The 25528-nt window shown below is 38.4% G+C and overlaps 1 protein-coding gene across 1 annotated transcript; it reads left to right on the top strand.

The window, feature by feature from the left end:
* The first annotated feature begins 12545 nt into the window (after positions 1 to 12545).
* LOC148037630 (monodehydroascorbate reductase, seedling isozyme-like) lies at positions 12546 to 16112 on the top strand. The gene is made up of 10 exons (XM_087676574.1): positions 12546 to 12848; positions 13183 to 13254; positions 13472 to 13523; positions 13640 to 13720; positions 13803 to 13921; positions 14106 to 14325; positions 14454 to 14572; positions 14715 to 14840; positions 15048 to 15188; positions 15657 to 16112. Exons 1-10 carry the CDS (start codon positions 12795 to 12797, stop codon positions 15978 to 15980), a joined length of 1308 nt encoding a protein of 435 aa, XP_087532700.1. The 5' UTR covers positions 12546 to 12794; the 3' UTR covers positions 15981 to 16112.
* Positions 16113 to 25528: the final 9416 nt, after the last annotated feature.

The following is a 25528-nucleotide window of genomic DNA, read 5'->3' as shown; positions in this document are numbered from 1 at the left end:
AATCGTTAGTAAAATAACACAATTAAACCGAAAAAAGTGAATACCTAGCAGTCTTCAGCTACATAAATAAATCAACCAGTTAGAAATAAATCCTAACCTTAATTTATTACGAGTGCGCACTCTAAACTCATAAACGTTTATTAATTTAATATGCATTTTGCGGAATCACCCGCTATGGAATCACCCATGTACACACTAAATTAATGAAACGCCCGAAAAGGACAGACGTCCCCATCAACTTCTCGCACAAAGAATCCTCTTTGCGTATGAGCCCCGGTCATCTAAGTTTACGGAATCCACCGTAAAACCTCACGGAATCCACCGTGGAATATGCCTCCTGGCATGATGCCAGGAGGCATATTCCACGGTGGATTCCGTGAGGTTTTACGGTGGCCCGTATGATGCCAGGAGGCATATTCCACGGTGGATTCCGTGAGGTTTTACGGTGGATTCCGTAAACTTAGATGACCGGGGCTCATACGCAAAGAGGATTCTTTGTGCGAGAAGTTGATGGGGACGTCTGTCCTTTTCGGGCGTTTCATTAATTTAGTGTGTACATGGGTGATTCCATAGCGGGTGATTCCGCAAAATGCATATTAAATTAATAAACGTTTATGAGTTTAGAGTGCGCACTCGTAATAAATTAAGGTTAGGATTTATTTCTAACCAGTTGATTTATTTATGTAGCTGAAGACTGCTAGGTATTCACTTTTGTCGGTTTAATTGTGTTATTTTACTAACGATTGTGAATGCTTCAGTTGATGTGTAGAGATAGCAGCAGTGGCGGAGGAAAGCATTGGAGTCTAGCGGGTTTTTCGATCTTTGGACTATATTTTGATAGGCGCCACGCCTATATTTTGTTATGTCTATAGAGACATCGATTATTTATTATTATTTTGTATGCGCTTATGCGCTTGGATATGTTATTTCTATTTGGACATTGAGATTGGGCGTGCCAGACCCTATGGGCACCGTCCATTAGCTTTATTTTCCTATTTTTGGTAGAAAGCAAACTCAAAAGCTAAAAGCTTGTCATATTTTTGTAATTGGGCTATTTTTGAGCATAAAGATTGGAAATATACATTAAATACATGCTTTGTGAAGCGCTCACACAAGGCATGGGGGAGATTGAACCCAATTTGTCTCTTGTCTCATGTCGTGCTTGCTTTTACATGGGTTTTTGTGCTAAAAAGTAGAGTACTTTGTTCTTGGGGACCTTCTGGGATTCACCACGTGAGCTATCTGCGACCGATCTGCGCACCAAAAACTTTATTGCTCTTTTGCCATCTCTACTTCTAACACGAGCATATGCTCATTCATCACTAAGCACTTTAGTCTCCATCCTCATTGCAATAATATATGGCCATCCTAACATAGTCGAATAACTATACGTTGTCGCAGCGCGTAGGGTTGAAAGTCACCATAGGGGTTTGGTAAGAGAAGAATGTATGGGGGTTCAAGAGCTTAGACTCCAGAGATGGTAGAGATAAGAGAAGGGTTGAAGGTTTCAAGCCAAGTTCTTGAAGATAAGTGACAGCAGGGTGAAGGTAGATTCAAGGAGAGGAGTAGACGGAAGAGAAGGGGTTTGAAGAGATTGAAGATCTAGAATAATACTTCAAAAAAGAATTCAAAAATATAGAAGAATACTAACAGAGATGAATCATGTTAGTTTCTTTTAGCATTATGAGAAAATATAACTCTAATAGACAAAAACGTGTACAAAATAATACCTTCCTCTATGCTACTCAGATTGCCAATCTGATTCTTCCAATGGCTCCGAAAGGGGGGGTTAAATACCAAGACACCTAGCCAGAATCCTGCCAGATCACTCCTTCTTCATATCCCACATTTGGAGTGATGTTCACTGCCTGAAAACAACGATCGCACATCGCACGATTTCGCTAATCTCTCTTTTTGCATAGAATCCTCTCAAATTAGCTGAAAGCTACATGCTTTCTTTTACATGTCATCCTAATGTAGAAGTTGTCTATAGTTTTATAGATTTTTTTGCAAGAGATAATATCTAGAATATAAAAAATTGACTAAAATCAATATTTTTGAACCATGGACACTAACACTAATGTCTAAAATGGCATTGGCTCTCTAAATCTAAAAGGAAGCCACACTCTAGATTTTTTTACACAGTGTGCGCGTAGCAGCACGACATCCACCCCCTCCTAACTTGCACATCCTTTGGCATGTGCCAAATTCTTACGGATTTACAGTGTCAGAAGAAGTATCTTCTGCCATGTCAATGTCTTCATATTCTGCCTCTTCTTCTTCCTCTATGTCTTTATGATCTTGAATTATATTCGAGTCTTCTAGCTCATATGTTGAACTTTCTCTTCGTTTGAGCTTGATTCTTTTTCCAACTATGGGTATCTTCATGCTTGCTCCATCTAATTCAGCCAATGAATATGTGGCATTGTCATGAATGACCTTTACCATATATAGGCAAATCAACGCTTCACCATCTTCCTAGAAGCACTGTATTGATTATTTAAGCTACTGTCATAGACAAGCACCCAGTCATTTTCTTGAATTGCTCTTGGCCGAAGTCGATGTCACTTATCAAATCTTCTTTTGTTCTTTAGTCTTGTTGTCTTTAGCTTCTCAATAGCTGCTTGAACATCTTCAAGTCTTCTTTCTAGCTACCATATACGCAAAGTCAGCAACTCTTCTCTACTAATGCCTTCCTCCCAAGGTAGAAGACTCCATGTGAGAATAGATTTTTCAATTGGAATAATTGGTTATTGTCCATGCATAAGTTCAACTGGCATATAGCCAATCACTGAACTGTGAGTAGTCCGGTCATAATGCAAAAGGTAGCATTTTAGGCCATTCTTTGATCTTTCCTCTACAAGACTTTGCTAGAGCTTTGAGAATAGGTTGATGACCTCTCTCACTCTTTCCATTGCCTTCAAGGTTGTAGGCTGATGTTAAAGCCAACTTAATACCCAATTGAGCAAAGAAGTTGCGTGCCTCATCAGCATCCAACTCTCCTCTATCTGCAGTTACTTTACCCACACAACCATATTTACAAAACACTTCTTCAAGCAAAAAACGACGAACAACTTGAGTGGATTTGATTGTTAAGGCTTTTCCTTCAACTTGATTGGTTAGATACTCTCTTGTAAGCACTAAATACTGCATATTCCATATATCTTATAGGCATGGTTACAAGATCAATAACCCATCTATAATGTATAGACAAGGGATAAGTTAGTTGTAACCCATCTCGATGCATAACCATAGAATACATTTGACACACATAATAGGTTTCAACAAAATGTGCTATGTCCTGATACATGTTTTGCCACCAATATTTTTCTTTGACTTTACTAAAGGTTCCCCATATGCCTCTATGGCCAGCCCACAGGCTTTCATGAAATTCATTCATTACCCGTTGTTGTAATATTTTGTTACCTAAAACTCGGACATGCGCTCCTTTCTTCTTCTTTGCGTGCTTCCATAGATGTCCTTCTTTAAGAAAAAAGCCATAAGCTTTCCTCTTGATATGCTTAAACTCCTCATCAGTCCAAGTCTCCTTCTTCTTCATTGTGCTCAAATATTGGCCGATCTTCAGCCAATCTTCTTCAAGGAAATGAACTAGAACTTGAGCAATGCAATGAACATGCTGGCTTCTAGTTGACCATCATGTTGTTTTCAACTTTGGACAAGTATATGCAGTAACTGAAAATGTATTTTCAGCAGCAATGGAATGAAATTCAGGAAGTATAGATTCTTGAGCTTCATCTTCTTCCATCAGCTCTTCTTCATTGTCATATCTTTCACGTGATAGCATGTCAGCAACTGGATTCGCCTTTCCTGCAATATGCTTTAATTCGGGGTTGAGAGATTTAATATATGCAATCCATCTTAGCATAGCAATGTCAGGTGTAGAGCAGTTGGCAATCATGCCCAAGAGTGGAAGACAATCAGTTTCTACCACTATGGAAGCACCTATAAAGTATTCACGATCACACTTTAATGATGTTACAACTCCCCACAATTCCCTTTTTACCTATACATACCTTCTTTGACGTTCATTGAGAACTTTTGCTCCAAAACGAATTGCATACCTGTTACCTTCAAGATCCTCTTGGCCAACAACCCATCCTATCCCAATGGGACTTGTATTCACAATAAGGATGATGGGTTGACCATTTGAATAATCAGCCCTTTTGAGAGTGGGGGCTGAAATTAACAGCTTCTTTAATTTACGCATAGTGAGAGTATGCTCATTACCCCAAGAGAATCTTTGGCCTTTTCTTAATAATTGATAAAGATTTTCAGCTACATGAGCAAAAGGTGGTATCCATATGAGATAGAATACACATGCGCTAAGAAATCTTCTCACCTCTGAAACATTTGTGCATTTTTCTTGCATTCTGCTAATGGCATCTATTTTGATTGGAGAAGGTTTGCGTCCATAGGGGCCACATAGATGACCGACCACTAGGACTTCTTCTACTCCAAAAATACCCTCCTTTTCAAAATCATGTCAAAATCATGAATATGGTTAACTACAAATGTCATGCAACCATCTTCGTCAAGCTCCTCATTCTTTTCATTGACTTCACATCCCTTGATAGGTACATCATCAAGAAATGGAAGACTAAGTAGTGGAATAAAGTCCCTTAAGACTTTGTGTATGGCATTCATCATATGGGCTACGAAGTTTGTTGCACCTTGTGGTAGAGTGCACATGCGGACCAATCCAAGAGGTGTCTTCATTGTGGTAATGCCTCGGCTTTCTAATGAAAGCTGAAATTGGTCATATCCTGAATATAGATTGCCCATAGAATAAATTGCTCTACCTGCAAAAGCTTCAGCAAACTCATCAGCAATTGGACCCGAACCAACATTTCGGATTGTAACACGATTAACAGGCTGTAGATCTCGAATGAATCGTAAAGATCCATTTTTCTTGGGCACAATAAATCATCAGTTTGAGTAGGGCGTTGAAGAAGGTTCTAAAATTTTCATTCTAATCTTTTCATTTAGAAGTTCCAGTAAATTGGGCAAATGCACCCTTGGAACAAGAATAGGCTTGAGGTTCCAAGGCACATGTGGGACCGTAAAAATAACCATATAGGAGCCACAATATTTGGATCCACATAGCCTATTTCACTTGGTTGAAATGCAAAAGCTTTTCCATGTTTCATTAGCATTTACATAAAAGAGTGTTTTTCAGCCAGGGAAAGGAAATAATTTTCACCTATTTTGAGCTCTTTTATACTTTCAGATGTGAACTTGTAACCAATGTTGAAAGGATCACAAAGACTTGACTGATTTGCTGCCCTATCGGCCAGCCCTTCACTTTTAGGAGGTAGTGGGACTGCCACAGGTTTGACTTTCTTATCCACCGTCTTGTATTTTGTCTCCACTTGCGCTTCAACCTTGTTAAGTAAACCAGTGTCTTCCTACTCAACAAATTCTTGAATTGTTTGATAAAAATCCAATGTACACACTTCTATGGACTGATTTTCTGCCTAATTTTCTACATGAGCAACTGCATATATTTCAACCAATGTGTCAGTAGTAATCAGTCCAAAAAAAATGCCTAAAATATCTTCATTTTCAGCCATCATGTCATAAGTTTTCAGCTCCCTTTTTACATGACAAAAATATTTTTTCAGCCTTAGTCATGGCCAAAAGAGACTTATAACAGCCCATACTATTGGCTGTACATACATACAAATTTGCTAGAGACAATTTCTGTAGCATAAGGAGGTTCAATCTTTTTACATGACACACTACCATAGCCTCCTTTTATAGTAGTGCAGCCCGAAAACCCTTGAATTCTCAGGCATTTAGGAGGCACAGGATAATCACGCAGTCGATCTTTGTTTCGATGATGGTTAACACATACAGTAAGAAATTGGACAACTCGTTCATTATCCTTGCTTTGGATTCAAGCACAGGAAGAACCATCATCAAAAGCTTTTGTTTCCAAGTGGGCTTCAAAAATGTAAGGTTGCCCAAGAATGATAGGGTAACTACAAGAGTCTTGAACAAAAAAGTGAAAATTGTCTTTTATGTCCACCAGAAGAGTTGTTTGCCGCTCTCATTCGCCATCCTGGATCAACATCTATGGGCCATCCGCCACTTTCATAGAGACTCCTTGCCATGACGTTGATCTCCGAGCCATGGTCTAAGAGTGCAATACATGGTGTTTCTTTTTCTCCAATTTTGACAACTGTCTCCATTGTTGCTCTTGCCCAATGCGTACGGGAGTAGTGACTGCTTGGAATGAACCGAGCCTCTTCCTCCTCATGCATGTGCTATAGACGGCATTCTTTTTGAGAGGTTGGCTGCCCAACTAGTTTGGACCAGCCAACCATTACATTTTCAGCTTTCACTTCTTTAATTTTTACATTCATGTTTTCTTTATCTTCAGCTTCAATTGCTGCAATTAATTCTTTAACTGCTTCAAGATGAATTCCTTGTGAAGTTAGCTTCTCTTCATCTTACACAAAAACTCAAAGAACTTGCAAAAAAGCATGCACTGTTTCTTCAGCTTCATCACCAGCATATTGTCTTTTCCTTTTCATTACATTAATAATTACATCATGGAATTCACGTTTGGCAATTCCAAGAATTTCACCTAAGGTGAATTCAATTTTGCTTCCTAGAATTCGTTCTTCTAGGACTCGTTTGAGATCGGTTGCAGATTCTATGTCAGACTGCAATTTGTAGCCTGGCTGCTTGCCTTTCTTCTTTCCTTCTATCTTCTTTATTTGTGGCGCATCTTCCATCTCTTGATCTGGGGTTATATTTTCAGCAAGCTTTGGTTGTTCAGGCGTTCTTCTAGTTACCCGTTTTGGAGGGCTAGAAGAGGAAGGCCCTCGTTCATCTTCTCTTCTTCTCTTTTCTTTAATCAAGACTTCTTTATGATTGACGTCAGCCAAATGTGCAAAGGTGGAAAAAGAATCTACCGGTTCTTTCCAACCAGTTATTCCTTGAATGCACTAACTGCTGTTAGCCAAATCTTCTTTGGCTGCTTTACCACGTTTCATTTGATCTACTGCTTGCATCCATACTTTAGATTGCACATTAGCTTTACATGCTTTCAAACTTGATTTAGTTGGCTCAATTTGCAGCCCATAGGTAGCTGCATCAATTGCTGCATAGTCATTCTTTACAGCTAAATCTTCTAATATTTTTGCATTCCACCATTACCAAAATTTGGCTCCAATGGAAGACCAGTTTCAGCTGCATGGATTTTTCCGTCTTTCCAAAAGACGAGCTTCTGTGCTTCAACCTCACAGAAGGCAGAACACTCCCTCTTGTCATGTTGTTGGCTATCGCATTAAATACAACGCCTCTTAAAGCCTTCTCTCATGGGTCTTTGAGTTGATGATCATCCTCATTCTTCAACTTTGAGATCCAGCTTCTCTACTTTTGAACTAATTTCTGTAAGATTCAAATGAAGGTCACGCATGCTTTTAATAAGTTCATCCATGATATCATTTTTAGAAGGAACAGAATAAGAAAGAGTTGGTTGATTAGTCAAAGGAATAGGGGATTTTGAAGGTGGAAGAAGCTCCATCAATGGAGTTGTTGAAGTTGAAGTAGAGCCCAATCTTAGTCGCATCCACTCTCTTCGAGCAATCATGTTAACTGCATCAATAACATATGTCCATGCAGTCTTGACTCCTGATTCGGAGGTAGCATCTTCTAGGCGATCAGCAAGCTTTACTTGCAGAATGGGATCTGCAACCTTAAGGAATAATTCAATCTTCTGATCTTCCATACTTTGTTGGTCTTCAGCATCAAGTTGTCCAAATTTACTTTCAAATTCATGGTATAGAGTTGTTGCAGCTAAACCTTTGTTGGGTTTTTCAACCCATTCAGTGAAACTTTTCTTCATCATAAGGCCAGAGTCTTCTAAGAAGAATTCTTTGCGTAGGGCTTTTTTTTAATGCAACCCAATTCGCATCTTGTTGGAAAAGACCATGGATTCTTTCTTGAAGACCATGCTTGGCTAGTCTGGCAAAATAACGGCTCCGCATGTTGCGGTACACCAAAGAAGAGCATTTTCTCGACATACAAACAAATGAAAACAGAGACATTTTGACCATTAAATTGTTTTAATTCACGCCCAACTTTTTCTAGGGCCTTGATAGCTGTGGAATCAATCTTCTCTTCTTCTTGCCTTTGTTGTTGTTGTTGTAACATTTGGATTTGTTATTGTTGAGTCTACTGCAGTATGCGCACCAATTGTCGTAGAGTATCACCTGAAGAATCCCCCATCTTGGAGTTCTCTTACACCGACCTTCACGTCGAGTTCACCAATGTCACAGTGCGTAGGGCTGAAGGTCACCACAGGGGTTTGGCAAGAGAAGAATGTATGGGGGTTCAAGAGCTTAGACTCCAGAGATGATAGAGATAAGAGAAGGGCTGAAGGTTTCAAGTCAAGTTCTTGAAGATAAGTGACAACAGGGTGAAGGTAGATTCAAGGAGAGGAGTAGACAGAAGAGAAGGGGTTCGAAGAGATTGAAGATCTAGAAGAATACTTCAAAAAAGAATTAGAAAATATAGAAGAATACTAACAAAGATAAAGCTTGTCAATTTCTTTTAGCATTATGAGAAAATATAACTCTAATAGACAAAAACGTGTACAAAATAATACCTTCCTCTACATTGCTCAGATTGCCAATCTGATCTTTCCAATGCTTTGAAAGGGCGGTTAAATACCAAGACGCATGGCCAGAATCCTGCTAGGTCACTCCTTCTTCATCTCCCACTTTCAGAGTGCTGTTCACTGCCTGAAAACAGCGATCGCACGTTGCACGATTTCTCTAATCTCTCTTTTTGCATAAAATCCTCTCAAATTAGTTGAAAGCTACATGCTTTCTTTTACATGTCATCCTAATCTAGAAGTTGTCTATAGTTTTGTAGATTTTTTTACAATAGATAATATCTAGAATATAAAAAATTGACTAAAATCTAATATTTTTGAACCATGGACACTAACACTAATGTTTAAAATGGCATCGACTCTCTAAATCTAAAAGGAAGACACACTCTAGATTTTTTTACATGGTGTGCGCGTAGCAGTACGACAACGTGCCCTTTGGTTTCACTTGCTTCAATGTGCATGATCCCCTTTCCCAAATTACTTTAATTCTCGATCAATGTTCACGAAGAACATTTCTAGGAACCAATGTAAAAACCCCCTAACCTTTAGATTGTCTGGGATTTCTTGAAGTTAGCCGATTTTAAAAGACTAATGCTTATATCATTCCTTTTTCACAAGGCAACATCCAATCATAACCCGTTTTCTAAAGAACCTCATAACTTTAGCTATATATATATATATATATATATATATATATATATATATATATATATATATATATATATATATATACTTTGTTTTCTTTATCTTATTTATAGACAATAGAGTCCCCAATCCATTCTGAGGCTAAAGTTATGAGGTTTAATTCTCGATCAATGTTCACGAAGAACATTTCTAGGAACCAATGTAAAAACCCCCTAACCTTTAGATTGTCTGGGATTTCTTGAAGTTAGCCGATTTTAAAAGACTAATGCTTATATCATTCCTTTTTCACAAGGCAACATCCAATCATAACCCGTTTTCTAAAGAACCTCATAACTTTAGCCTCAGAATGGATTGGGGACTCTATTGTCTATAAATAAGATAAAGAAAACAAAGAATATATATATATATATATATATATATATATATATATATATATATATATATATATATATATATATATATATATATATATATATATATATATATATATATGATTACATGCAACATATAATATGATGCTTATATTAGATAGCATAAGAATTAGAAAAAGAAAAAAACATATGTGTCAATATTGACACGTATACAAAACTCTGTGTGTTTGTGTGTGTGTGTGTGGGTGCATCTATAGATTTGTTTACTTATAGATATATATACATAAATAAAATAAAATATAGCATATGTGCATGATGCTTATTATTACCATATATAAAGTAGCATATAACAAAATCATATAAGTGTACAAGTACATAGCAAAACCATAGATAAAAAGATAAGCAATATAAACATAGAATTAAACATTGATATATAAAAGGCCTTATACAAAATGAAAGAATATATAGTAAATATATCCCTATATGTGCAGCTAAGCATAGAGAGAGGATAACTAATACAATATGGATATTATCTAGAGTCTGCCCATTCTCTTCTTCGCTTTAGCATATAGCAAATATTGAGATAATATCATCATTAGCCATATCAAATAATGTCATTCAAGTGATTTCGTAGCTTTGATTCGATCAAAATAAAACCTGTCTCACAAGAGGCTATACTACACACTGTAATAATACAATGTTAGCCAATCTCAATGTAATAACATAGGATATTTCTCTCTCATTGTGAGATTTCTAGCTATGGTAACCCATGTATATTTTAAGCTCCATTCATGCCATTCAAATGGGCTTGAAGCTTAAAGTATTGATCCTCTCTTTTTGTTTCATATTTCCTAACTAATGGGTCATACATCTCACGAGTAGAACTAATCTTTTCTTCTCTATAAAATTCAACTAATTTCTCTATTTTTGGATTTCCAAAGTCCCCAAAAGATTCCTTCTTTGATGGAAAAGAGCATGGTGCACGTGCTTTAAAACATCCTATGATCTCATTATCACAAAAGTGTCGTTTTAAGTTTTCTATAATAGATTTTACGAATATATTTTGAAATGTGATGCATGCATCTAAATCAGATCCATCAAAATTTCTTGAAATTTTAATACTCCTATAATAATTACCTCGAATGGAAGCTTTGAGAGCATGCTAGGACCATCTAGTGGTCCATAACCATGTATGCTGTGAAAGTCACATCTGTCTTATTTCAGTATTTATAAAACTAGCTATGGCCGTAACATCCACAAAATCACTTTGAAAAACTCTATTCAACGTGCCTAATCTATCAAAGACATCATATACAAAATGTAAATTTTGCCTACTTCCTATATCTGTAGACTCATCTAACATTAAACTTAAAAAAGGAGACAATTTAATCTTACCAATTTGAGCCTTAAATATAGATCACTAATATATTGTATAAACATGGCACATGCCTTATCATTTGTATACATCTCAATAGGAATGCATTCACAATCAAGGACCTCAAGTAATTCTAAACTATGTTCATAAGTACAAAAAGATAAGTCATGCTTTGCTACCTGATATGCATAAGCAAATAGAACTTTACATGCACGATCAATTTTATCTTTTCCTTTCTCTAATGTATCAGTTATTAAATTTTTTTTTTTGGCATCACAATGATATGTGGCTAGCTTAAGAGAATTAGTTTTCACGTGATTAGTTAATGCACTAATTTGGATATTTATTGAGCTACATTTACAAATTCGCTCTTACATTTTGGATCTTGTTTACAATATGTGCAAAATATTCTAGCTAATTCGCAATTTAAGGGTATCGATTCTTGACTATTATCTTATTAAGTCCTCGATAATCCATATTCCCTATATGCATGTGCTATGATGAGAAAAGGAGGAAACTAGACTCGAAAGCAGTCAAGTTTGTATTTGTTGGCTATGCACAAGACAAGAAAGCATACAAATGCTATAATCCCTCTATGTGTGAGACATTGGTTAGTAGAGATGTTGTATTTGGTGAGTTGGCCTCTTGGTATGGCAGTCAAAACGTGGTTATTCTTGATGGACCAATAGATGGTACTCATGTTGAAATTTATACTATGGAACTAACTTTTAAAAGAGTTGGAGCCTTGAACGTTACATATTAAATTCTCTTCCATACCAGAGATGGTATTGATTTTGAAATTTATACTATGGAACTAACTTTTAAAAGAGTTGGAGCCTTGAACGTTACATATTAAATTCTCTTCCATACCAGAGATGGTATTGATTTTGAAATTTATACTATGGAACTAACTTTTAAAAGAGTTGGAGCCTTGAACGTTACTTATTAAATTCTCTTCCATACTAGAGATGGTACTAATTTTGAAATTTATACTATGGAACTAACTTTTAAAAGAGTTGGAGCCTTGAACGTTACTTATTAAATTCTCTTCCATACCATAGGTATATTAAGTCATATTTATGAATCTTAACTCTTGAGTCTTGACAAATTTTAAAGGACCCTTTCCTATGCATGCCTTGAAAATCAAGGTTTAATAATAAGTGAATGTTAAAAAAAATGATAAATTTTGATACAACCCTTCAAACAAAGACTAACTATCAAAATTTAAAGGATAAATTTTGATACAACCCTTCAAACAAAAACTAACTATCAAAATTTATCATTTAGATAAAAGGATCGAACAAAAATCCATTTTTTTTCCTCATTTTAATATTGACAAAATACACTAAAAGATGATTTTTCATGAACACTTTCCCCGATGTAAATAGAGAACCTTTGGATTTCGTTTTTTTTTTTTTGGAGAAAATTGGGAATTGAGTTTTTCGTCCATCGACAGACGATAAAAATAAAGGATCCTTTTGTAATGACCGGCACTATGGATGGCCAGCTGGAAGTGCACATCTGCGAACAGCAGAAATACGCGTCGGCAGAACATAATAATAGTCTCCTCCTCTTCTCCAGATCAGGCCGAGTGCATTAAGACAACTTACAAGCCGTCCCTCTCTCTCTCTCTCTCTGTGTCTGTGCTGGCTTTGAGCTCGCGCAAGAAGACTCTCCGTATCTCTTCCCAAGTTCCCAACAGGAGCCTAATCTCTTTCCGGCTCTTGCTCAGCCGCGCCCCAGGAGTACCCGCGCCATGGCCAGCAGCACCTTCTACAAGTACATCATCCTCGGAGGCGGCGTTGCTGCGGTAAGTCTCTTGATTTTTGGTTCTTGGTAAAGCTTGCTCAACACACGATCCAATACGTGTTCGACTAGTCTTACATGCTAGCGTTAGCAGTGGTCTACCGGACTGTATGAGGATCTATGGAGGATTTTAGCTGTGTTATCGCTGACGAAGATCTAGTGACGATTTTTGCCCTTTCATTTTGAACGTTGTGCTTTGTCTACCACATCCAATTCGTGATTTTTCGTATCATCTTGATCCTCCACTCGCGTTATTTCATCAGGATAACATTTTCAGCTCTGCAAAGGCTTCCTTTACTCGTCCTTTGTAAATCAGCACTCCGTTTGATGTTGTGCAGGGCTATGCCGCGAGAGAGTTTGTATCGCTGGGCCTTAACCCGGGGGAACTAGCAGTTATTTCTAAAGAGTCTGTAAGTATTAACAAGCCTTTCTTAACCGGTTTTTCAATTTTGGAAAGCCTTTGTAGCGACATCCTCGCTTTCGTCTTTAAATTCTAGCTGTTCGTATTCTTTAGTCGAAGCCCGAACTGAGGCTGAAACTCAAGGCGAGAAGCGACTGCAATATTTTTTATCAGTCGAAAGAGTTTCAGAATCAGCCGTTTCTACCCGTCTTTTTGACCGTATGCAGGTTGCTCCTTATGAAAGACCTGCTTTGAGCAAAGCTTATCTTTTTCCAGAAGGTATTTTTAATGGTCGTGTGTTTGTTAAGTTTTAACTGAGTTTGAAACAGTTTCTTTCAATTGCATGGCTTTGCAATAGTGCAGCTGATAGTGACTAGATTAATACTTATTAATAGGTGCTGCGAGGCTTCCTGGATTCCATACTTGTGGTGGCAGTGGAGGAGAAAGATTACTACCTGAATGGTACTCCGAGAAAGGTACTATCTGGAAACCGCCTAGCTGGGTTTTGAGTATTTGCATATTTTAGTTTAGTGCTAAGCTGATGTACCATATGTGCAGGCATTGAACTTATGCTTAGTACTGAAGTGGTTAAGGTCGACCTTGCCAGCAAAACCCTGACAAGTGCTGCTGGAGCTGTTTTCACCTATGGATCTCTGATTATAGCAACAGGGGCCACAGTAAGCAAACTTCATAAGTGCACTTTCTAAATCTGTGTTCATGTTGATCTACTAGATTCACCGCCTTGCTCTGTGAGCGAGGGCATGAAGCAGAAGTTGCTTCTCTTTTGTTGGCCTTCTACTTTTGAATGATTATCAGGAACGTAATTCCTCTGAGTACAGCAGATTACCTGTTCTTTTGCAGTTCATCAAGCTGACCGATTTTGGCGTCCAAGGAGCAGATGCCAAAGGCATTTACTATCTGAGAGAGATTACTGATGCAGATGCTCTGATTGAGGGTATTCGTGGAAAAGAAGGCGGGTCAGCTGTAATAGTTGGGGGTGGTTACATTGGTTTGGAACTTGCAGCAGCTTTGGTCCTGAATAAGTTCAACGTTACAATGGTCTATCCAGAGCCATGGTGCAGTGAGTATTCTGTTATTTTTTCCAATTGTTCCTTCCATGATAAAGTCACACCTTGGATGTCTGTTGTCTAGGTTCAATATACAAGAGGTTTCAGTATAAACCTTCTGATTATGAGCACTGTTTTGTAGTGCCTCGCCTTTTCACAGCAGAGATAGCAGCCTTTTATGAGGGCTATTATGCAAATAAGGGTGTAAAGATTGTGAAGGGAACAGTTGCCACTGGCTTTGAGAGTGATGCATCTGGAAATGTGAGTCTTTGAACTTAAGTAAATGGTCTTTTGACAGTGATGGGCTAGGTTTGGAGGTTACATACACGTGTATGCTGAGCAGTTGCTATGAGGTCTATACCATTATTTCACTGATTTTCATCTTTGTTTCTCCATAACGCAGGTTAAGGTAGTGAAGCTCAAAGATGGGCGAGAATTGTCAGCTGATGTGGTTGTGGTTGGTGTTGGAGCAAGGCCGCTTACGAGTTTGTTCAAGGGCCAGTTAGTAGAAGAGAAGGGAGGCATTAAGGTCTTGTTGACTGCTCTGTTTGGGTCTGTTTAGATACTGTGGTGGAAAGTTGTCCGTACGCGTATGATAACTTGCATGTTAAAATTCAATATAGCTCTGATGGCTCTCTTTTTGTCATGAATGCATGTTGTAGAGCTGTTATAACTATGTTGTCTCTTTCATAATGAGTTCCTGCTTGAAAGGTAACAAATTGTTCTGTGATAACAGGTGGATAGCTTCTTTAAGACCAGCATCCCGGATGTATATGCAGTTGGGGATGTGGCAACATTTCCTCTGAAACTTTATAACGAGATGAGGAGGGTGGAGCATGTGGACCATGCCAGGAAGTCTGCAATACAAGCTGTGAAGGTATGTATTGCTAGCAAAATTGTGTACTGACTTGAAATATTGGAGATACTGGACCTGAAATGAGTTCGTGTGAGGTGCTTTGAAACACACTTATGCTTGATTGATGGAATTTTGAGGTGGATTATGTTAAAGTTGAGAGATCTACCAGAATGCCAGATGCCTGGGGGGGTGGGGGTTTGGGAAGGGCAGGGGGTGCTATTTCAAAATGGTGTATCACCAGATGTATACGATTTTGACATAAGGCATTTCAGAATTGAGAGGTGTACGGATGTCAAATATGCTGAGAGGGTTTTGAAAGTACTGATGCTTACGTGAGCTTAGAGATGTGGTAGTAGTGGGATGCTGAGAGGGGTTGGCAAGTATTTAGGTCGATTTATTGGATATCAAAGTTAAGTCTGTTTGGATATTATTGAGATATTTAAGCAAGTTGATGCTGACATGTCCTGGTTGCCCTTCTATACACTGTAGGCAATTAAGGCAACAGAGCAAGGGAAGAAGGTCGATGAGTATGATTACCTACCATACTTTTACTCTCGCTCCTTCGATCTGTCATGGCAGTTTTATGGTGACAATGTGGGGGAATCAGTGGTGTTTGGGGAGACAAACCCATCTGTGCCCAAAGCCAAGTTTGGTGCCTATTGGATCAAGGACAACAAGGTGGTGGGTGCTTTCCTGGAGAATGGCTCCCCTGAGGAGAACAAAGCCATTGCCAAAGTGGCCAGATTGCATCCTCATGTTGACAGCAAGGAGAGCTTGTGTGCAGCAGGCCTCGAATTTGCCTCCAAAATTTAAGATTTTATTAGCATATTATTTTTGTACACAGTGGATGCTATCTGCATAGACATTTTTGACATTTTTGGGCGGAACATCAGTTCTAAAAATACTTATTATATATGGCCAAAATGGAAAAAAGCTTGAGCACTATAGTCACGTCCATTTAGGACTCTTCCCTGTTTTGTATTTAATACCATATGCCTATGATCTCTCTGTATGTACGAGTTCTGTTACGAAGGAAGTTGCTTGTGAAACTGGAGTGCAGGTATAAATCAAGTCGTTCACTCACCTTTGGGTGTGCCAACCTGGAAGGTGATGTGGCACAGCATGAAAGTCAGTTCTCCCTGTACTTCACGTTGGCGGAGACGCCGGGGTAATCGCCCAGCCCATCATATTACACACAGCTTCTCACAAGCCCGAAGCTTCCCACGAATCGCAATCCCCAGGAGCCTCTTTCTTCATTACTGAAATATCCAACCTATTTCTCTCACAAGTTCCTTTCTCCAGCCCCGGCTTTCTCTGTATCTATCCTGCAAGGTCAAGCGCATTACACATAATCAAGAAGAATAGCAACATGGCCAAAACATATCAACAGCCACAAAAATGAGTAGAGCCTCTTCCCCTCGTGCTCCCCCTCCTCGTACATCTGAGGATGCCAACACGGGTCTCTGGAATTCCTGCAAGAGACACATCAACACACCGGAGCAGATGTTTCACGCCATTTCTTCAATGATGCTGCAGATTAACCACATTGGCCAAACATTTAGCTAACCTTTTGGCGCACAATTAGACACATCAACCATACAAAACAGATCCCAAGATACGGCCCAAGCCATTTAATGGGCTTCCAATTGAAGATGTATTAAGCTAGATAGCTCACTTTGAAAATGTATCTAGCTATCATGCATAGACCGAAGAAAATGATTGAAAATATGAACAATGCTTGAAGGCATTGTAGTGATATGGTTCATGCAGGAACCCATACAAACAAAATCGAATTGGACAACAACGAAGGATGTCCCAATCTAGGATTTTACCCAACAAAATCTCACCCAAACAACACTTCCCAACTAAAAAGCCTCAAATAAAAATAGAATGAACATGTGGCACAATTTGCCATGAAATCTAATGAATTCTTGTGAGCAAATCCAACCATGAGTGAAGAAACAAAAAAGTTATTTTTCTAGTCAGGTTCATCCATGACATTGCTTGTAGGGTGTAGGACTAAGGGTCAATAACACCTTATCAGGTAGTACAAATAGTACAATGCATATAGGCCATTAACCAATTGGAAATGACATCATCAAAATTGAGCACTTCGTGCATCTGCACCTCACTTTTGATTTTTTCACCAAAGGTGCACTACAAGAAAAGAAAAAGCTTGTTTTTGCACTGAGCACTAAAAAGCACGAAGCACAACTTGTGAATAAGATTGACAACTACTTTCAATAACAAGGAACTCATCAGGAGATATAATAACATCAAGGAACCCACTATTAGGAGAAGATCCCAAAACAAAGTTGGGTGCCTGAGAGCCTCATTAGTAGGACCTCAAGAGGACACAGAGATTCAAAAGGCGACAACATAGAGGATAGGACTCAATCTTCCAATTTGTCATGAGATAAGAAGAGGGACAAGACTACCAATAAAAATGGCCAGGATACTAAGATTACCTAAGGAAGACCAGCACATCAAAGAGGTAGTCAAGGATATGTTAAGCAAAGGCTCATAAAACCGTCCTCTAGTGATTGGACATCAGAGGCACACTTGGTGAAGGACAATGATGGAACTTATCGATTTTGCATAGATTTTCAGCCCCTCAATAAAATTACATAGCATGATGTTTATCCATTACCTAGTTTGGATTATCTTTTATATACAATAGGCAAATCAAGGTACTTCACATCCTTATATTTAGCATCCGGTCATTGGCAAACCCCTTTAGCATTAAAAAGATGCACATAAGATAGCTTTTCACACAACATTAGGATCCAATTTACAAGCATGCCATAATTTTGAATTAAGTTATGTTGGAAGTAAATTTCAACAAATGGGCAACATAATATTTGGAGATTTGATTGAAAAGAGAGTTTTGGCCATATATTTGAATGACATTTGATCCATACAACAACATGGAAGAAGCATAAAAAGATTCTCATACAAGTCTTAGAGAGAATAAATAGATACAACCTACAACTTTAACCCTACAAGTGGAAGTGAGGGGCCACATATCTCAAGTTCCTCGAATTTATTTCAATAGCAAGAATCACCATGGATCCCATCAAACTCAATGTAGTTCAAAAGTTCCTTATGCCTACAACAATCAAAAGGCTCCAAAGCTTCCTTGGTTTGGTAACCTTTTCCAATAGGTTCTTACCTAACCTAGCAACAAAAACACAACCTCTAAGAAATATTCTCAAAAAGGCACAAAATATATATGGGATGAAAAATGTGGATGACATATTTAGCAACTCAAAAAAGCAAGCAAAAGACAAGGAAGCTCACTTATCCAATTTTCAACAAAGAATTTAAGCTTTATAAAAATGCATCAAATAACGAACTTGGAGTAGTCATTTTACAAAAAAATCATGATAATCACTTGTATTCAATCTCATTTGTGAGCCATTCATTCACAAAAGCAAAACGAAATTATAGCACAATAGAAAAAGAATGATTGGCAATAGTCTAGGAAATAAGTAAACAAGTCTTAAATTTTTTATAAATATCTTGTACTTTAAAAAGTAAAAAAATCAACTCATTTTTATTTTGTAAATATTTTTATACCAAAAAAAGTCTTAAAATAACAAAAATATCACTAAAAAGTAAGACTTTTTCAGACTTGAAAATATTTTGGCTAGTCCTATCCTTTTTAAAAAAAATATCATTACACAATTTGGATCCAAAAGGGACTATCTTTTTGAAGAGATATTGCATTACTATATCTTTGCTTCATAAATTCTATCTTCTTTAAATGTTTTAAAAATATACTTAAATAGTTACATTTTTAAAAGATAATGTATTATTTTTGCCATTTTTGGCTAATTATTCTATCTATTCACTAGATAATCTTTATTTAAGAGAGTATCTTTTAAATGAGGGAAGGTTTTCTTGGATGACCTCCAGCACGAATGAATGCCCAAAGTTGGTACGAGTTGAAAATAGTCCACACGGAGTCACATCCAAATGGAATGTGACGGTTCTCGATTTTCTACGAGTTGCCGTATTGGACCCACTTACAGATCAACACTTGTTGGATCCCATGCATATTTTCAAGAATGTGGGCATCTTACTATGGGACCACATCACAAGAAAGAGAGACACTACAGGGGCACGAATGGATTTGAAGGAGGTAGGTAAGATGGAGGCGCTTTGGCCACCACAGTCGAGCACTTATGGTCACGTGCAACTACCTCACGCTTCTTGGATTCTGTCCACTAAAGAAGAGTGCATTGTGAAGCAAATTATCAGATCTATCTGCACCCTGACAGGTATGATGCGTTCTCTCATATCCTCTCTTTCTAAAGAGAAGCACATTGTTAAGCAAATTATCAGGTCTATCCGCACCCCTACGGATATGATGCATTCTCTCAAATCCGCTCTTTCTAAAGATGACCAACTATTAGGGTTAAAATCCCATGATTGACATACGATATGTCAGGTACCTTGATTGTAAGTGGCATGCGTATTTTGCTATCTAGTGTCTAGTCAGTGTTTGTAATGCTTCTTTATTTGTGGTAGCTTGTACTACTGATCACGATCGTAGGATGCCTCAATCTAGAAATATGCAGGGTGATTTGCACGTTGTCAAATTTAGTGCAATGGATCTCATAGAAGGAGATCAAGACATCCTCTATTGAATCCGCAAGGCGGGGAGCAGTGGAGATAGTCTATCTCTTTGAGAAGTACCTGCCCACCAGTATCCTCACGATACAAACCCACCTCCTAGTGCATCTTGTAGATGAAGTGGAGATTGCGGGACCCATCCATACACAATGGACGTTCTTCTTGGAGTGCTTCATGAAAACCCTAAAAGGCTTTGTGCGACAATGAGCTTGGCCAGAGGTAGCATGGCTAAAGGTTGGTTGGTGTCAGAGGTGTTGGTGCATATTTCACAGTGGCTACCAACGATGGATTTAGACAATAGTATACTATGGTGGTCGCTAAAGGACAATGATAGACTGACTAGAGATGTGGTGGTTGAAAATGGGGTAGAAAAAATGATGGATATTGCAATGGAGGAGAAAGTGAATCGTTTTTGTATGTTGCACCATGCATCTATGGAGATGTGGCTCGTCAAGTACGAGCAAGCCAGGAAAGATCGGGAGGAAGTGCAATTGGAATTTCAACGCAATACACGCCATCGCGACTGATTTGATATCCTGAGGGAATAGAGGAGATGTTGCGGTTTATGTCTATGCGATGGTTACATGGAGCTTTGATCGCTGCTTCTCACGAAGGGATGGAGGTCTCTATTGAGGAATGGGAATTCTCGAGGGGATGTAGTCCAAAGGTGACCACATGTTTTATAAGTTGTCGTATCTAGATTTTATATGTGACAACTAATCTAACTGTTTCAATGTATAGTACAAAATATACAGTGCGGCCTGGTCGCGTGGGTAACATTTTTGTGTCGAGCACATCAACAAAATGCACTCCACAATGGATTGTAGTGTCATGGCAAAGTTTGAGCAAGAGAGCCGACGGCGAGCCACGGATCCAAACACCGTTATAGATGAGATGGAGTATTTTGGAAACTTGCAAAGTGTTATCTCAATGGATTACTATAGCTTCTCCATTATCATATTTGATGTGTAGTGGTTCAAAGTGGTATTAGAAGGAGCTGGGCAACCATTCTCGGGGAGGTCCATCTAGATTTCTCGAAATAGATTCTGAGAAAATGTGGATGGATCTGCGCAATACATTTGTCTTTGCGGGCCCATTGTGAACATATGCATGAACTATTTTTTAAATTTTCTTCACGACACAGATATGCCACAAATGTTGAATCTCTCTTATATGTGATTTTGAACAAGTAATTTTTTATCCAAACCCCCGACAACCTTGATGGTAGTATGTTGTGCCTTCAACTCCCCGGAGTGCGAGAGTGTATGATAAAAGCAATGTTCCCAACGTAGATGAGGAGAGTATGTAGGTGGAGGGGTCGATGTTGCAAGGGGTGGAGGTCAAAGATGGCTTGGAGCGTGTAGAGGAGACACAATTGGATAACGATGACGAAAAGACAGGAGCAAGGAGTTCTTTGAGAACGAGGTGGACTCATTCTTTTGTGGTGACTTGTCTATCGACCTTCCAATGTATGCGGAGTTGTGCCAGGAGATAAACATGGAACCATAGGCTATGTCATACTTGCCAGCATTCGCCTACTCAATTCGTTGATGAATCGCTTATAAGGATACTCTAGATTGTGACCTTTGACGATATTTGGAGAGCAAGATGAGTCGAGGGATGAGCAACGAGGAGTTGTAGGAGATACTCACACGTATGTATCCAGATCAGATGGCCTGATTCAGAGATATGGGAGAGTTGTCTCGAACACCATCAAGTTGTTCCGTTAGATATACTTTGGTACACTCTTATGCTTTCACTTCTAGTAGATGAGGTCAACAATCCAAACTGGGATCGGACGGAGGGAGTGGTTCTGGGGGGTGCTGCAAAGATGTAGATACTATCAGCTCACGGTCGGCTCGAGATACAAGTGCTACTCCTCACTCTCGTGTAGATGCGAGAGGGGATGGCTCAGGTGGGTTGTTGTGGAGGCACCGATGTAGTGTCTCCATCTTATCGTTCTAGTGGAGCCGTGTCACCTATAGGATTTGTCACACCTATGGGGACATCTACCCCACTGACTCTAGCTTTTTCTCAACTGTCTGCAAGTGGCACCCCTACGGGTGCTACTCGAGAGATACCAACCCCGTGGATACACTAGATGTACAGGGGTCTCTTAGTTATGCCCAGAAGCGCAATCGTAGGTGAGAGAGGACACACCTTAGACATACCCTAGAGGGGTATGGATACCTTGTAGATGACAGGACAGGAGCCATGATTATGAATGATGAGGGGAGGAGGGTGATGTCTCGTATGAGAGAGTTGTGCCAACAAGTTTTTTAGCACAACGTCTTGGACCATTGGAAGAACATACCCGAGGGGAGAAAGGACTACATAGTAGCATTCCTCACAAGAAGTTTCCGATACCACCGCGACAAAGAGGTTTTCCACTGGGTGGATGATGGAGTGCATGCATGCGTACATGTCACACAGATGATTGGATGCATACAAGGCACTCAAGAGTGGTATCTCAAAGCCTAAGTGGGTAGACGCAAATGATTGGTAGAGACTCAAGGAGGAGGCTACAAATTCTCCAAGATGTTGGTGACAATAGTGAGAGGCAGCAAAGGCACGATTGGAGGTAGGGGTGGTCCATCATCTTGGGAGTAGCGACCACATGACTTATTTGGAAGACTTTGTAAGTTGTTTTTATGTTCTTATCACTTTCTTATTTACAATATCACTTGTTACTGACAATCATGTTTCTAACACTTGTATTATGTTTTCTTTCCATCACTCCATTATAAGTCACGATCGCACTGGCCTAGAGACTCGATATGCAAAGAGACACGGTCTCACTGCATTGATCGATAGACTGTATGCATGTGGTGGTCCAATAAGTCACTCATCTTTCTTATCTGTAGTTACTATTTTTATTAAAATGCATTATGTATGGTGGACTTATGTGTAGTTGTTCATTTTGTAGAGTCCGTTCGATGCTCCTTTGCATTGGGACAACCTTTCGGATGGCGAGGATCTATACCTCACGCTTGGATTCGTGAAGTGCATATCCTCTTCCTTTTTGGTCCTGGGGTTTATGCAGACATCTTATATGTACTATGTTATTATCATCCTTTGTATCTTGCTATAATTCCATGAGTTTTCATCAATGATCTTGTACTTATTTTATGTATCAGTCTTGTGGGTTCAAGTACATTTTGCGCTCATCTTGACGACCATCGCACACTTAGCATGTAATCCATTTGTAGAATATAAATACAGCACATAGTACAATAAGATGCCCTCCCACAAAAAAAAAATCTTTGTAAACTTGTCGCTATTAGCATCACAAATTTACTGTACGCATCGCTATTCGCATCGCAATATGTGTCGCAAACCGTTCCTATTTGCGTCAGTATATGCATCACTATTAGCATCACAAAATCAACGAAAATTGCGATGCTAATAGCAACACATATACCGATAGAAATAGTGACAGTTTTATGGAGATGCTAATACCGACACATTTAGCAATGACGAGGACAATTTTTTTATGAATATTTTTGTCGCTTTGAACATCGGTATGATGCCTATATCTTGTAGTGGTACTTACTATTATGTTGCCAAAGCATGGCAAAGCTTTTGCTAAAAGTCATAGTGCTACTAGTTGATTCACACATTTTTTACTAATGTTATTTTTCACTTGACATGAAGCTATTACATTGGATGCCATTCCTGCTATTCACCCTAATAGTCAGGCATGTGTTCTCTTATGGCTCCTACTATACTACTCTCAGGACAACTAGTTTATTCAAAAGCTATATGCAATAGTAAAAGAATAATCACACTTGTTGTTGGAATAAACTAACACCTTAGCTACTATCCATGCTACTAGTATTCTTGACACCATGATTTGAATACTAAGATCAAATCTGAGCTACTCTAAACCTTAACAGTAAGATGAGCTACTCTATTCTCAATATACTTAACTATGAGATCTCTATTATATCATGGAAGCTACTGCCATGTGTTCCTATCTTAATTAGTTTAGAATGCGTCATTCATAGCTGCTAAGAACATGTTATGTAGTTGTTGAAAACATGCTTGAAATCAGTCGTCGCAACAATGGCTTCCAAAATCACACTATCTTTTGTTTATGGTCATGACTTATTTCCTTGGGCCTTAGTATTGCTCTAGATCTACATTTGAATGTTGCTCTAGATTTGATCTAAATGGTGCTATAATAGCCCCACAAACTCTAGCAGTTCACGTGTCATTACTAATATGTCCTCCCTAATCAACTGCTAATTATTATGCTTATCTAGTACTAAAGATCATGACTTCTATGAGCATTTACTATGTTATCATTATCGGTTATCCTTATTAGGAGACACAGATTTGAGTCACAGATCTGAGCTACAATAACTAACATCACCAATGCATTTATTGCTAAAAGCTACTAGTGCATACCATTATTCCAACTATCTAAGCTAAAATATTGCTGAGGTTTCAATCCATAGTAATAGCTAATGGGCTACTATAAAAGGAGCTATCTTTGTGAAGTGAGCTGCTGATTATGTATGTGTTTATCAACAACATTGTGGTTGATTGGACATATTGAGATGAGTTTCTAACCCTTTTTTTTTAAACACAGTGCCATTCTTACTGCTTTACAAGTAAATAACTTGTAACATCTCAATCTTCTCGGATGTTTGCAAGCATGTCATTAAGTAATGGAGAAGGAGGTTCCACCAAGTTTAAAGATTATGCATTTGATACTTGGTAGACAAACCTATTCTTATGAGGACAATTCAACAAAATGATGAAAAGAAGGAGAAGAAGACAAGGAGGACGTGGAACCGAAAGAACAAGAAAAGCATCACAAGGCCCTTTCAATGACCTTCAAGAAGAAGAAGAAGGGAGCTAAGAAGGCTTCTTTTGATGTTTTAACTTATGAAGGATTGTGTTACAAAGTGTGCATTCTCTTTTGTAATTCTCTCAAGTCATGTCATGAAACCCTTGTAAAATCAACTTGTATCAATCTTTACTAAAGTCATCTTGTTTGAAGCCAAAGTCCCCTATACCGTCCTAACCTCTCTAAGCCACAAGTGATTAAGCAAAAAATGCCTTTGATCATCTTGAGTAGGCAAGCCAATGTGGCTTGAAGCTGGTTAAGGGTGGACATGTCCCTAGTAAGTTATGTGGTGAACAAGCTATTGGAAAAGATAGTCATGCATAAAGTTGTGTACATCAAGAATTTGAATGGGGGTGTTAAAATCACAAATAATACATGATATGTATTTGAGAGACTTGCACAAGGGTCACACTACTTACTTTACTTTGATTTATCCAATCATTATATCCATTAATAAAGGGAGAGTCTCCCTACACCTAGTACATTGTGTGAATCCACTTTACTCACCTACATTATCCACCTGGAAACCACTAGCTAAAAGCTACTATCAACTCCACCACTCTAAATCACTACCCTAAACAACCTACTTGTAAGCCTTTATAAAGGCAACTCATTCTCATGAATAAACAAGTCTCTTTTTTACATTGTACTTTCATTCTAGTTCAATTGTACTTGAGTACTTTCTTTTCCTCTCATCTCTCATTCAAATATCTCAATGATAAATCTCACACGGCCAAGCACATGGTGGAGAAATGAAGCGTGAACAATTACTTTTAAGGTAATGTGGTCCAAATATTTTGCAAGATCAAGTGCAAGATTAGAAAATTTATGTAATTTTGATTTGGCACCTTGTGAAGCTCCAAATCAA

The sequence above is a fragment of the Lygodium microphyllum genome, chromosome 4 (assembly GCF_053477565.2).
Source record: "Lygodium microphyllum isolate KBCC chromosome 4, Lygodium_microphyllum_v1.1.10, whole genome shotgun sequence".
Classification (NCBI taxonomy): Eukaryota; Viridiplantae; Streptophyta; class Polypodiopsida; order Schizaeales; family Lygodiaceae; genus Lygodium; species Lygodium microphyllum.
Note: the sequence above shows the minus strand (reverse complement) of the source record. Positions and strands in the feature narration are given on the sequence as shown.